This window comes from Carettochelys insculpta, chromosome 3 (genome assembly GCF_033958435.1).
Source record: "Carettochelys insculpta isolate YL-2023 chromosome 3, ASM3395843v1, whole genome shotgun sequence".
Classification (NCBI taxonomy): Eukaryota; Metazoa; Chordata; order Testudines; family Carettochelyidae; genus Carettochelys; species Carettochelys insculpta.
This window is the reverse complement of record NC_134139.1, coordinates 84261373-84277044: the sequence shown is the minus strand read 5'-3', so window position 1 is coordinate 84277044 and position 15672 is coordinate 84261373. Positions and strand designations below refer to the sequence as shown.

The following is a 15672-nucleotide window of genomic DNA, read 5'->3' as shown; positions in this document are numbered from 1 at the left end:
CTATTTCAGAATAGCATTTCCGGACACACAGTGCTGTTTCAAAATGGTGCCACTGCATGCTGTTATGGCTTATTTCGAAATAGCACTATTCTGTGTCTCAAGAGCACCGATTTCAAAACAGGAATTATTCCTCCTGCAATTAGCTTCACCGATTTTCAAATAATGCACATGCTATTTCAAGTTCATTTCAAAATAGAGTGTGTGGAGTGTACACTCCCACAAAGTTAATTTCAAAATAACCCTGCACAGTAAACATAGACTTACAGACCATCCTCAGAATTACTTGTCATTAGAAACAGCTGCTATGGTTCAACAATGCTGCGTATTACTTCAGTGTGAAAGGGACACTAACAGATATGCTGTACGAATTTAAAGATGAAAGAAAAGTAGCTTACCATTATATGTTCAAGTAGAGAATCTATTGCCACTATATTATCAAAATAGGTTCTGTAAAGAAAAGATACAGAATCAGTAAGTAATGTTATTTTGATTGAGACAGCACAAGGATTTGGGCAAGTTCCATGTTTTAATCCGTTTTAGGTAAACATACAACTCGGTTAAAATACATGAAAATAAACAAATCAACAAATTAGCGAGACCCTACCATATGCTGCTTCAAGTCTGTATTTAACAAAACTCTTCAGCACTGCAGTGCTTTGGTACCTTTCAGAGCAAGTATTCTTCACACACACACATTCTCTTTTGCACTAAAATGTTTCAACATATGTATTATTCAAATGCTTCAGAATACACTTCGTTAGGTTTATGTATTGGGTTACTTGACATAATTAATGTCATACTAAACCACCTTTACCAAGGGAGGTAAAAACCTAGAAAACATTTAAATGATAGTTCTTTATTAACCCAGGCACAGCATAGCACATTTGGAGAGAAGAGTAACCTTGTGGTTGCAAAGAAAGAAGAACTGATATCTCACTCTTATTCTGAAGTGAGACTGTTCAAGGACAATCAAAAGTATTGAAAGATAAAGGTCAAACTTTCTAGTAAAAAAACAAAAAAAAAACACAAAAAACAAACAAACCCAAAAACAAATAAACAAAAAAACCCCCAAATCTTCCACATACCCAAACTTAATAAACCTTAGATTACAGCATTCCTACAGACAGAAAAAGGCATTGTCCAACGGCCTTGAGCACATACACAGCTCCCTTTGTGTTGGGCCCAAAGGGGAAGGGAATATATAATGAATTAATTTTGTATTTGCAGTGACTGCATGAAATGTGGGAGATGTGTGTTCTGTATCCACTCTAAAACTTTGTGGAAAATAGCCTGGAAACACTGTGCGTCAACAGTTTGCTCAGCTACTTGGAAACCTGCCTTAAATAAAATATAAAGTACAGGCCATTTTTAAAGGCAAGTCTGTTATTTTCTTGCTAGTGCAAGCCTTTTACCTGCAACTGCCTGGCATTTGTCACTACATTAGTTCCTCGTTTTGGAAGTGAAATATATCTTTCTGCACATAGTGATAATCCAAAATGTGGTACATCATATTTATTTACCTATAAAATTCCCAGCATTAAATGACTATTATTTAGAATAGTAAAGCCACAAGCATTTTAGAAGGTTTTATGGTAAATCTAGAGAGAAAAGATGGGTGAGGTAATATCTTTTATTTGACCATCTCCTGTTGGTAACAGACAATTTTTGAGCCACACAGACCTCTTCTTCCACTAATAAAAGGGGATCTATTCAAAATATTACCTCACACATCTTGTCTCTCTAATGCCCTGGAAGTGACACGGCTATACAACATTAGGGTACTCTGTCAGATGTAATACACTACCTAATCCTAAAACAGATAAGGCTTGATTCATTCCATGTTTTCCAGTGGGTTCTGTCAGTAACGACTTCCTACTAGGACAAAGTCTGCTTGGGTAAATGGGGGCGGAATGATGAGAGACACCAGCACCAATGGGGGCCTTAAAGGATGCCAGTACAGAAATGTGTGGTGATGGGCAGGGAGAAGGGAGGGTGACAGGTGATATACATTTAGTCCTGGCTGAAATCAGAACTAAGAGGCTTCTGTTACAGAAGCCAGCGCCAGGGCAAAATATCTAATAAAGATACAAAGAGAGACCAACAGTGTGACTTGGCAGATATCTACAAGAGTGTCTCAGAGGCAGACTACTGATGCAAGCAGGGCTCTGCTGGTATGGCACTCATCACCCACGTGGAAGTAGCTAGCCACTGATAGATAGTAACGTGTCAGGATTCAGACAAAAATCTCTATAAAGACTTGTCTTCTCCTCTACTTGGCAATGGAAACAAATAGTTGGAGATTTTTTAAAGGGGCTTCATCCCTGCAGGTAACAGACTAGAGCTTGATAAACACCCAAAGAGCAGAACTTTAAACTCACCAAAGTGAAGTTCTTTCTCTCAGAGATGTCTAGATGTTTAGATTCCTTATCAAAGGATGTAGGTCTGGAGTACTGCTACCTGTTCCTGTTATGTTGATTCCTGGTGTGATCCTATGCAATTTGAGATATTGCACAAGTGGATACTAGAGACCCCACTAAAGCCAGCATGAGACAGCATAAGAAAAATTGTCTGGTCTGCATGTCTGTACCTAAGCCAAGATAAGAGACCAAGCTTCTTTCTTTTGGTCATGCCAGGGTGTTGGTCCTCCCATGCTCTTCAGTACTGACTCCTTCTTAGACAGCATTGGTATCACTGGGGTAGGCGACATCAGCAGCCTCCTTTCCCTCTCTGGTACACAGGATGTTCCCACCATCACTGGACAGGTTTGGTTTGGGGGCACGCTTGCCCCTTGGTGTCTCAGAACTCATATCATGCTCCTTGTGAGATCCTAGTTGCAGAATCTGACCTGGCTTATAAGATATCAGAAAGGAGGTCCTCTTCCATTAGGATTTGAAGGAGGGTTGTTCACTCCCCCGCACCCCCACTTGCAGGACTATTTTGCTCTCCTGTGATTGTTCTCGGAGCTGGAGACCACCTTGCTCAGAAGGACACTCTTCATGCCTCTGCCCAATGTACATTGGGATATTATGGGACAGGATTAAAGTAGGGTCTGATGGTGCAATTCAGTAAGGATTTTTCAAAGCCTACACTCAACAGGTTCTACTTGAGAATACCAGCAAATACTGCAAATAGAGCTCCCCTTAAACAATAAAGGCACTTCACACGTAAAGGCCCAGGTGCAGGGCACACAACTCAAACTCTCTGCATCACAAAAACTCCAATGCGGGTGGGAGGTGAGGGGGAAGGGAAGGTGAGTGGGTTCGGGAACCCTCCCAAGCCCTGAATTACTGAAAACCATGTAAAACTAACTATAAAAACTATCTAACAGGTATTATAAACCATTTAAAACTAGGTGCAAGTTTTAGAAAAAGCCAGCTAGCTAAAACTGTGGACAGTTGAATGGAACTGTAGAACTGGACAACCCTCACTGCTGTTCCTTACATCCTCATTTCACAACATGAGGAGGAGATGAATATAGGTGTGGACCAACAGCTACTGCTACCAAAAATCTTCCAGTCTCAAGCACATGGAACACACATGCCTCTCAAGTGCAATACACATAGGGACCATTACTTGAAGAACTAACTGACATCAACAAGAAGTCTTGTGGCAACTCATAGATTAATACTGTCCAGAAGTGCAGCATAGATTGTAACCATCAATGGAAGCAGCAGCTTCACATGGCTATGATGTAGTTATGGCGTCACACAGAATGGACTTCCATCTTCTTTGGTCCTTTAATTCTTCTCACTTTGGTAAGATCCAGTATAGGAGGATACAGGGTTCTTAAATCTCTCAAAATTGCTTCTTCCAACCTCATTCATAGTCAGCCTCCTAGCTGCCTTCTTTTGACCTCAGCTCCATAAATGGGTAAAAACAAACTTTCTTTTGTATGTTGGATATAACCACACAACTTCAGTCATTCTTATTCGGTGCAAGAATGCAACTTGCTGCGATCCTCTAAGTATTTCCTTCCTTGTAAAAAAATCAAACCAATGGATGTTAAGAGTATAACTTCTGACATTAAAAATGTTTAAGTTACTTCCCCTCTTGGGCTGTTTGTAATGACCATGTTTCTTCCCCACGTAACAGAGTTGTCCATCATTACCATTCTGAACACTTGTATCTTAGCTGTCACACAAACATCTTGTTGCTCAAACAGAAGTCTCCAATACTGCTGAAATGTCAGTGATGTAAGACCAATCCAGTGAGTGACATCTTTGGATACAAAACCTTTTGCTGTCAACTGAGTACATGGATAGATAAAACTATTCACCCAGTCAGTGTCGTTACCAATGACATGCAGCATAAGCAAGTCACACATTCAATTTTTAGGACGCAGGCATAAATTTGGTTTTATCACCACTGATCTTAAATCATATAGCTTCTGAAGTTTATTACAGCTCTTCCAGCATTAGCTATAGTTGGTCAGTAATCTCTCCAAGTAAAGTATTATCACCTGCATACTTAAGATCTTTTAAAGCTGAAATGTTAAATTTCACATCTTCGCCTTTGGCCTCCATCAGCTTTGTCATCAGATAGTCTATTAGGACATTAAATAATGTAGGTAAGAAGCATCCTTGGTGTACCCTGGATTCTACAGAAAACCAGTCTATAGTATAACCACTGACCTTCACACAGTTAAATGTACCATAATAGAGGCCCCTCTATCAGGCACAGTGAGTCTTCAAGCAACCCATATGCACGGTGTTCATCAGCACAATGAATCCAAAGCTGAATTAAAATAAAAGATTTTAAAAGACGCTATGGCTGTGGCCACACTTGGCCAAAACTTCAAAATGGCCATGCAAACAACAGGAATAAATGGTCAGTTTTCACAATGTAAAGTGGTAAATAGCAAGGTTCCCCAAGTATCTGCACTAGGATTATGCTGTTCAATTTAGTCATACATGATCACGAAAATGGGGAAAACAGTGAAGTACAAAGTTTGCAAATGAAAAAAAATTACTCAAGATAGTTAAGTCCAAATCCAACTGTGAAGTTACAAAGGGATCTCACAAAACTGGGTAACTGGGCAACAAAAGGGGAGGTGAAATTCAATGTTGATAAATGCAAGCTAATGCACAGTGGAAAACATAATCCCAACTATCCATAGTAGGTGATGGGGTGTAAATTAGCTGTTACTGTTCATTAAAGAGTTCTTGCAATCATTGTGGAACATTCTCTGAAAACATCTGCTCAACGTGCAGTGGCAGCAGTAAACTAAACTAACAAAGTTACAAACCTTTAGGAAAATGATAGTGAGACAGAAAGTACAATAATGCCCCTGCCTAAGCTAATGGTACACCCGCATGTCAAATACTGCATGCAGTGCTGGTTACTCCATCACAAAAAAGATATATTAGAATTATAAAAGACACAGAGAAAGGCAACAAAAATTATTACAGATATGGCACAAGTTCCATATGAGGAAAGACTAAAAACTCTGAGATTGTTCATCTTAAAGAAGACACCATTAAGGGGGATATGATTGAGGTCTCTAATATAATGAACAGTGTAAAGGAAGTGAATAAGTGTTATTTGCACATTCATAAGAACCATGAAATCAATAGAGAGTAGATGTAATTACACATGTAAGTATTTCTTCACACAACTGGAATCTTTGGAACACAGTAAATGCCAATTATAATTTTAACAGCCACACTGAGATGAGAATTTGTGTTTATAATCTCATTTCCTATTTTCCTAACTAAATGCATAGCAATGGATTACTAAGGCAAAAATTCTAACAAAGAATGCACATGTGCTCTGGCCAACCCTAATTACAATATAAGTATCAATAACTTTATACATCGCTACAAAACAATAGAAATGTGGCAGAAAGCCTTAAATTTGAAGAGTAATGAGCAGAAAACACATTAAAAACAGTAATCAAAAATATTTACCATGTAATTAATGAATAAATTGGCTTTTACAAGACTTGTACAAGAGAAAGCCAAAAGCAGCCTTAAAAACTTCCAAAGAAGGAGCAAATGATGGTAAAAGCCCCTAACCAAACAGGGGAAAATGGAAGGGAAGTACAAAGATACAAATTGCCAAGGAAAAATGAGCTGGTACCTTTGGCTTATGAAAAAAGGAGCCTGTCGCAGAAGCAATCATTGTCTGGCTATACTGAAAGGAGGAGACGAGACATCTAACATGGGGTTAATCGGGAGAAACTTTAATATTCAATGTCTAGGACTCCCCAGCAGATAAAAGTGTACTAAAATGGGGAAGAGCTTCCTCCCTATCCCCTTTCCTCTTCCTGTTCACAGTCCTGCTTCCACAGAGGACCAAGCTGAGCTATGCTTCAGAGCCAGCTCTCTCCAGCCACCTATCCCACTCAGGGCAAAAGGGAAGGTTACAGTACAGGTCTACCTCTTTTTGACCCTCATTCCCTGGAGAGAAGTCAGAGACCATGGTGAGCCTTTTCCAGCAGCCTGTCATTCCTCCTCTGCCCAAAGCTGTAAGGCATTGTTCACTTCATTACGCCAGCTAGCCAATACCTGCCCTGCTTGGTGTTCATTCAGCTGAAATGGTCTTGTTGCAAATCACACTTACTTTGAGACGTCAAGCAGGAAGTCATTCAGTTCAGTCTGTTTGGCAAGACCCCGGCACACCTGAGGGGGAAACATTCTACATCGTTGCTTATTCCAGGAGAACATTGGATTCATAGTGAAACTGTAAGATCATCATTTTATCTATCTAATCCAATGTTTCTTAAACTGTGTTCTGTGGAACACTGACAGTCTGTGAACAGCTTGCAGGTGTACTGCAAGTGTTTGGAAAAATATACTGATGTGCACTGAAAACACATGGATTTTCTGTTACTAAAACCAGACACGTTACCTCTTCGCTGCTATGATACTCAATTAAATTACTTCTTTTTGTTATTGCTGTATATGATGATGTTGTTTGGTTTTTTTGGTCTGACGACAATTTCTGAAGAACATTTTTATAGGTCAAATAAGCAGTCATGTAGCCATTTAAAGAGAAACAAAATAATGTATTACTCTCTAAAGTGCTACAGGATTGCTTTTTTGTTTTGTGAAGATACAGACTAACACAGCTACCTTTCTGTAACTATTTTCATAGGCACTCTGCATAAAAATATTTCTTTTTGGTGTTCTGTGATTTCAAAAAGTTTAGGAAACACTGGTCTAATCCATATATAACCAAACAAGCGTAAGCCACCACATATAACACTGTGTAAAATGTAGCAAAAAGCTAATTCAAGTTAAGATATCTTTTTGCAGAGCTATGGACACACTACTATGGACGAACAATATAGTTCACCACCTTTGCTAAAAATATTTCCTATTGTTCCAGGCCATTAAATTTGAGGGTAACAATGACTGGCATCTTAGGGTACTGCTGTGAAATCAACTTAATTACTACACTTCCATATCAAATTAAACAATCTTAATCCAAATGCTTATAATGTTTCCTGTTTATCTGTTACCCTGTTCCTTCATGACTTCTCTCCACTTGCCATAAAGGCACACAATGAACAAAGTGAATCAAAATTACTTAAGATTCCCCTTCCCTACACATTTCTTTGGGGATGTCAACAGGATTACAGAGACTAAGTACAATAAACAGTGCATGAAAAAGAAAATGTTACCGGATGAAGTGAGAACTTTGAACCCCACTACTACTTCATCAGATTTCATGTAAGTTGACAAAAGAATTTTACACCAGTATACTCCTAGAATGTACAAAGGAGTTTTGCAGAAAGAATGAAGGAAATGGGCCTTCAATGATATTCAAATCTGATAAAGTTTTACCCATGCACAAAGGAAACGTGAATAACTACATAAAAAGTACAGAAGCAGACCCAGAGTTTCTACTTTGGCACATACTCTCTAGGCATGATAATTTTACTCAATGGTTTCTTTAAAGTACTATACAGCAACTGACCATTAGATTAAGGGATGACTTGATCATACTCTTTGGACAACAAATACTTGATAACTAATTATGGAGTCTAGGGCTATGTTTACACTGCAGAGCTATCTCAGGATACCAAAAAAGCTACTTTGTGTCTATGAAATGTGCTTGTTATTTCGAAATATTTTTCAAAATAATAGGAGCACTATTATGGCATCCCTCTACACCTCATTGCAGAAGGAGTAAGGGATGCCTCGAAATAGCACAGTACTTTGACATTTGGCACTGTGTAAGACAGGGCCTAATGCCAAAATAGCCTATTTCAAAATAAACTTGAAATAGGATATGCTAATTGCATAGCCAGAATTGTGCATCTTATTTCGAGTTAAGGGCACGGTGTAAACATAGCTTAAAAGACAATGATATAACATGATCCAATAGATGAAGCTGAAGAAAGACAAATTCAGATGAATAAAGCACACCTTGTTAGTGGCGAGGACAATTAGGTATCAAACAACATACCACTGGTCCTAGTGGAATTTCCTTTACTGACAATTTTTAAACCAAGATTAGATATTTTTATCAACTATGAAGTAAGATTTTAAAAAGCAAATTAGGCATTGCTGCACTGAATTTTACAATGCCTACTTGATTTAGGAGCTTACATTTCACTTTCAAAATAGATTTAGGCAATGGGATTTAGACTCCTAAGTGCTTAAATCACTTTTAAATATAAATTTTAGACTCCCAAAGGAGGATCTGCACAGTTGAGCGCAGAAGCACTTTACTTAATGATCTGAGCCTTGCTCTATTTCACACAGGAATTAATCCAGGGCTGTCCTATGACCTCTATTATGCCAGAGTTCACATTAGATGATCACAATAATCCCAACAAATCTACAAGGACAAATTCAGACTCACCTGTACTTGATGTATTGCTACCGAGGCCCATGCAAGATTTGCTGTTGCAACCTGAAACAAAATTTAAGGAACAATAATTCTGCGGAAGTCAGCTTATTTTCAAACCAATTCTATCATACTTTTTTTTAGTCCAGCTGCTAAATGTGTTTGAATATTCTCACACTTCACCTGCTGATATGCTTTAGATCATAGACAGGGCCTATATTTTGCTGGGAGACTGTGGCAGCAAACAATGTATTTGTGAAAGGTGTAACATGAGGAGCAGCATTTCACTCTTTTAAAAAAGTACTCAGGTCATATAGGAGGTGTTTGAATGTTTTTGTTTTGTGTCATTGGGGTGCTGCCAGAGTTGAGCATATCAGAGGCAGCGTGAAGGATTCACCCACCAACAGGACAAGCAGCAGCCCTTCGAGAACTCAAGAGGGGGGTTAAAAATGACTTTTTATATATTGTTAAAATGTTTCTGCCACGCAATGAAAGATCCCATGACAACGAAACATTCTTAGTGAGGACCAATCCATTCAACCATTAATAGTTTTAAGGAAAAAAATCTCTACTTGTAATCAGGTACTGCTTTTTTGATTCCCATTTGTGTTTCAGAACAACCCGATATGGTCACTACAGTTTGAAGTATGTCAGTTTTGGACATTCAAACAAATGCCATGTAATTTGTAGTAGTTAATTTTAAATAAGACGCCTTGCCAGGCATAACCTTCTATTCTGAAAACAAAAGGGTTTTGCTGGGAACAAACAGACCTTTAAAAAAACCTACTGCTGCGTAATCTATTATTATACATTTTTCTATAGAAGACACTGTAGGTATTTCTTAACTGCTTAACCATGGCATCACATTTTTGAGAGATAAAATTATGACGTTTAAAAGGAGCCTTGTTGTGGTGCAAAAGAACAATTTACAACTATTTCCACAAGAGTGAGCTAAGGAGATATGGTATATCAACAAGTGCTTAGCCACAGTTCCAACAGCCCATGGAAGTGGTAAGCAGGAACTAAGGGGCAGGTGGGTTGGCAGGGTCATATATAGGGCAACTCACTGGGACCACTCCAAGGGGCTCCACAGCCAACCTGATGGGTCTAGGGTAAAACTCTTCAACAGCCATGCATGTGGTGTGTGTATACCTAACTTGAATAGAAATGAGCAAGCACTCAAAGAAGAAACACATGCTACAAGCTGTGGGTGGCGGTGGGCACTCCACTAATCAACACTTGCATCTCTCCTGGATGCCCACCGAGGCAATCAGCTTACAGGGAACACTGCTCTTCCAGTTCAAGTGGAGAGTTAGGTGGAACCTGGGAGAGGTGTAATTCCAGGTCTGCACCCAGGGACGGGTGTAATTCCAGTGACTGTGTCAAACCCAGTACCAACCGATGCAAGTATTCATAGGGAGAAGTGACACTCTAGAACATCTAAAACTAACATGTAGTGGAATATCTGAACTCCTGAAGTACTGTGGGCATTAGTGGTACTGAGAGAGGAGCCTTCCTGAATAAAATGCAGTGGAAGTTGACAGTATCCACAACATTCACTGCCTCAAAGAGAGCATATTCGGAGGTGGCTTATTAGCGTGAAAGAGCCATGGTGTTAGGTACCAGGGTGGTGGAGGAAAGTCCATCAGTACCATCTTGCTAGAAGCTGGCTGTTTCTCTCCGTTGCCTTGATTGTATTTTGATGGCACTAAAAATGGCTTAGGTACTGATGCACACTTGGAACCATGGCTCCTAGAGGAACTTGAATCAAAGAGCCTGGAGCTTCAATCGCACCCAGCCGAGAACCTGAGGACTTGGACATGGTCATCTTGTGAGAAAACCAAGATCATTTTGGCAGAGGCTCTTGTCATAAAACTCCCTGTTTTAAAGGCATTCCCAGACCGCAGTGTCAGTGTAGAAAGGGCATAAGCTCACTTGGAGCCTGATAAACAGTGCGGGGAGGGAATGGGTCTCTTGTAACCTTGGCAGAGTGAAAGAAGCACTCCGTGATAAAGAGTTGCAGCATAATCTCTCCATTTTATTAACGGTGCTCTGAAGTCAAAGAGCCCCTGAGCCAATGGTTCAGAGGGCTGAACGTAGTTACAACATGCCTGTTTCATAGCCAATGGTACACAAAGGAGTGATGTGGCCAGCATCAGGCTCAACTGCCTTTGACCGTCCTAGATCAATGGATCAAGTACATCTAGGGATGTACTAGAATCTGAGCAAGATTTAGACCTGCTGAATTTCAGAATTGTAATCCGTCACCTTAATCATTCAGCTGCCACATCTCAAACGGCGCTGCCCCTCAGCTCTTACGAGCTGAGCAGAAATTACACTTTGATGGACGTGCATGCCCCCAGACAAGGAACGCACCAGGAATGTCCACTGCTGATTGGCATAGCCTATTAGCAGGTGAGGTAACACACAAATCTTGCTGAGCCTGGCATAGTCCCTCAAATGGAAGGGAAATCTCCCAAAAGGAGGGTGGAGGGAGACTCTAAACTGGCATAACTACTGAATATCCCTGTTCAAAGGTGCTTGTGACACATGCAGACTTGAAGGAGAGTACTTGTAAGCATGTTACTCAAAGAATAAAATTCTCTGAAAAAGCTGACCAGTGTAGTAACACCACCTAACTACACTGCAACAGACAGATTTATAAGACCATTAAAATTGAGTCATTTCCTTTTAAACGGGAGCAGTTTCATTCTGTAACACTACTTCATGCGTTTCTAATAGCATGAGCTTTTACTGACACACCCTTCCACAAAGATCCACATGGAGCACATAACCTATGAGGAAATGCTGAAGTATCTGGGCTTATTTAGTTTGCAGAAGCGAAGAGTGAGGAGCATTTTGATAGCAGCCTTCAACTTCTGGGGGGAGTGGGAGGGGGACTCTAAAGAGGATGGAGAGAGGCTGTTCTCAGTAGTGACAGATGTCAGAACAAGGAGCAATGGTCTGAAGTTACAGAGGGGGAGGTGTAGGTTGAATATTAGGAAAAACTATTTCACCACGAGGGTGGTGAAGCACTGGAATGTGTTACCAAGAGATGTGGTGTGAATTTCCATTCCTAGAGATCTTTAAGTCCTGGCTTGACAAAGTCCTGGCTGGGATAATTTAGTCAGGATTGATCCTGCTTTAGGGCAGGAGGCTGGACATGATGACCTCCTGAGGTCCCTTCCAGCCCTAGGATTCTATGATGCTATGATTCTATGAATGGTGTTGACTTTGACGACACCCATTATTTTAAAATTCATAATCAATAAAAATTGACAACAGGCTTGAAATTATTCCTACAAGAGGAAACAAAACAATTAGAGAATTTTGTGCATATGTAGTGGAGTGCATCTTACAACTCACCACTATGAAAACCAATGAGCATCAACCTTCATATTAGGCTCTTTCTCCAAGTAAATAAGGCTCAGGAACAAAATAACAACAACAACAACAACAGGAAGGAAAGAAGGAAGTCGGGGGCCCGAAGTACCTTTGCACCATCTTTGAAGAGGTAAATTTTAAAGAAACAGCTGCATTTTACATCCTACCTCCTGGTGACTGAGATGGAAGGCTTCTTTGCCCCAATGCCGATAAAGCTCCAGGATACCAATCAAATCACCAATTGCAGTGACAATTGGTAAACAAAGAACAGATTGGATACGAGTCCCTGACTCCAGTCCAGTACCTTTGGGAAATCGTTCATCCTAAAAGATGCAAACAACACTTAATCAAATACAAATATTATAACACTGATATAAAATAAATCAACATTTCCTCTTGCCTCGCTAAACCACTTACCATGCACAGCTCAACCCTTCACATTCACATATTCAAGCAAAATGTCTCTCCATGGCTATTTTACTGGTACAAATTATCTTATCCAAAGTTAAGAGTCAGTTATTAGATAACATGCTAGCTTTGTAGCTATTATTTATTTAGAAGCACATCATCTTTCACCTCAAAGGCAGCAGAAACATTACTTTATTGCCGAGACTAGACTAGACAATGGCAGAAAGATACCCAAATACACTGATCCCTGTGAACTGAAAGCGACTGAAGCCTGAGGCACTTGCCAGATGCCGAAGGCTTCATGGAGACACAAATTTGCACTAACGATTCCCAAACTCTCCCGATATGGAGGACAAAAGTGTTTTCTCTCTACATTCATGCATGACAGAAGGGCTCTTCCCCATACCCTATGGAACTTTATCATCCATCCCTAGCTCACCCGTTCTCAAACTTGCACAAAAGTTACAGGAAAGAATGTTGTGACAATAAACTGCTACCACAAGGGGGTCCAGCCTACCAAGCTTTGCCATTAGTAAGATATGCCCCAGTCATGAAAGGGAACCTGACCACACATAATGAATCCTAGGCTGTAACTGTGGGCTCACACTCTTGGGCACTGCCCTTTCAATCTCCTCAACAGACAAACCATGCAGCCGTCTCCAGGGAAAGGTGATCACCTCTCCTAGCTTAGCTAATATGCTGCAGTGGGAAAAAATGCTTTCTTTGCCCCAAATAAGGTGATCGGTATTCCCCTGAGCATGACAGTTAAAATCAATCTGAACGTCACCCATGGCCTGAAATCAACTGTCACTTAATCCAATGGTAAATAGTCCCTCCCTGAAGCAACCACAAGAGAACGAGAATGTGGAGAGCTTCAGGCTGTCAGCAAGGAATGCAACAGGAGGATCCTGCTTCCACTGGCAGACACCTCTACTGCCTGCTTTACAGAGAGGCAAAGCAGCCTATCAGAGCCTGCTGCTTCCCTTGTTGAAATACTCCCAAAGTGCCTGGAACTCATTCACCACAGTCAACCTCCCCTCTGAAGAAAAGCAAACAAAAATAAGGAGTCTGGGAGGAGAGGAAAATGAGCCAGGTAGAAGCAGCTCTGACTTTACTCAACACCAACTCACAGGCCACTTAATACTGCTCATTCTCTGCTCCAATTCTAGAACACCACAGACTAAACAAAAAAGGCTTCTTCTGCGCTGAAGGTGAATGAGTCAGTGTGGGTTTCACCCATAGGACTATCCACAATCTTTGCAAATAAAGATCTATTGGATAAAAGGAAAGCTGATGTGCTCTACTGGTGTCTACTGAAAGTATAAACCAGAAGACAGAATTCATATATTTTCCCCTATAAAAAGCTCCAGGATTTGATTCTGGACATGAAATATACATATATCAAATATTAATATATTCACTGAAACCGCTGAGAAAAATTTTAAGGCAGTGCAGTCAAATAGTGCCATGTATTAAATCAAAATACGGTTGACTGTCTGCAAGTTAATAAAGTGGCAGTCATACCAGCCTTTGGGCTTGGAATACTGCCTTTTCCAAGTGCTAGGAAGGAGATTTTTAGCTGTTTGAGCTTTTTTCTCCCAGAGTTGCAATAGATTTGTATTGTACCGCAGAATTATCTCCCTTGTCCAGCCCAATTTTTTTAAACATATAACATTTGTAAGTCTTAAACTTACACAGGGAAGAATTTTTATTAAACCAATACAGACACAGAATTTGTGCTTCTCATCAGATACAACTAATATCAATGTAAATTAATTACTGTTTGAACAAGCTAGTTTACCTTTCAACAGCAATAGATTTGTGAAAAAGAAAGAGAAAGCTGTTTACCCCCAGAATATCTTCTACCAACAACGTTTTCCTATATTTGGCTACATATGCAGATATTGTAGTGCCAAGTGCAACGGGCCCTGCAGGAATCAGCCGTGGTTGTCCTTCCTTAGCTCCTGGTGGTGTGAACACGCAGAGGCTCTAATCAGAAGAAGAAGAAAAAAATGACATTAGGAAGAGAGTGTGTGTTACATACATTAACTAAATAATAACAATTAAAAGAGAAATGAAAATCATTTAGGTAGATCAGTTTCTGAGCTGGATAACAATGAAACTCAGGGACTGAGTTTCATTCTTTCAAGGACTGCATCAAGAGAGAACAGCAAAGTCAGTTCTGGTGTAAGTAGATGCAACACCTACAGTAGTCAATAGCAGCCATGCTTGCTTACCTCAGGGATGGATTCTGCCCTTTAGAATACATTAGATATTGTACACAGAGCTCTAGAGCAGTATGTGACCAGACAACAGAAAAAGCATTCTTTTGTCCAGGATGCATTTACTTCCACCTTTTCTTGGCAACCCGTTTAACTAATAAAAACCTCCAAGTTCTCCTTTCTCTTCCACATTCCTTCCTCGCCTCTGTCTCCATGGATAGCAGGCTTTGACTCTGATCCTGCAATTGTATCTAGGCAGATAGACATTTGAATCCATATGGAGCACAACTGACAAGAGAGTGGCCTCTGAGCAAGTATGAAAGCGTACCCTGCATGCATTCTTATTTGCTACCTTTGCTGCCCGAGATCAGTCAGAACTGATTACGCTGCTGAAGACTCCGAAGTAGTTATGACAACTTCCACATTATGAAAGCCTTCCACCACAAAACAAGCACTTTATTTTAAAATAAATCTTAAGTATAAAACAAGGTAGCATTACTAAAGTAAATGAACAAGTGTTGTGGCACGTTATAGACATTTTGGAGCATAAGCTTTCGTGGGCAAAGACCCGCTTCATTAGATGCATGAGTTGGGGGGTGGTTTCAGGAGGTATTTAAAGAGTGGGCACTTGTATTGCTATTTATTTTAAAATAATCATTATTTGTTGGGCATATAAAATGTGTTCTTCCACATAACTCCAGAGCCATACACACGGCTCTTCCCAGGGGCCACTCTCCTTCCCTTCATCCACCCCCTGCCCAAAACAAAACAAAGCAAACAGAAATCTCAGAACAAAAGATCCTTCGATCACATCAGTGGGCCTTTCACTATGTCCAGGCCAATAATGGTAAATAGGTCTCTA

The 15672-nt window shown here is 40.1% G+C and overlaps 1 protein-coding gene across 5 annotated transcripts in view; it reads right to left on the bottom strand.

Moving 5' to 3' along the window:
• Window positions 1-15672, bottom strand: part of PDE10A (phosphodiesterase 10A) — a 253255-nt gene that overhangs the window by 48406 nt on the left and 189177 nt on the right. For all 5 annotated transcript variants that reach the window (XM_074990261.1, XM_074990262.1, XM_074990264.1 and 2 more), the window contains 5 exons: window positions 14437-14577; window positions 12348-12503; window positions 8812-8862; window positions 6562-6620; window positions 396-447 (listed from right to left, as the gene is read on the bottom strand). In XM_074990261.1, coding sequence (XP_074846362.1) covers window positions 396-447; window positions 6562-6620; window positions 8812-8862; window positions 12348-12503; window positions 14437-14577 — 459 coding nt within the window. The remainder of the gene's footprint in view (window positions 1-395; window positions 448-6561; window positions 6621-8811; window positions 8863-12347; window positions 12504-14436; window positions 14578-15672) is intronic.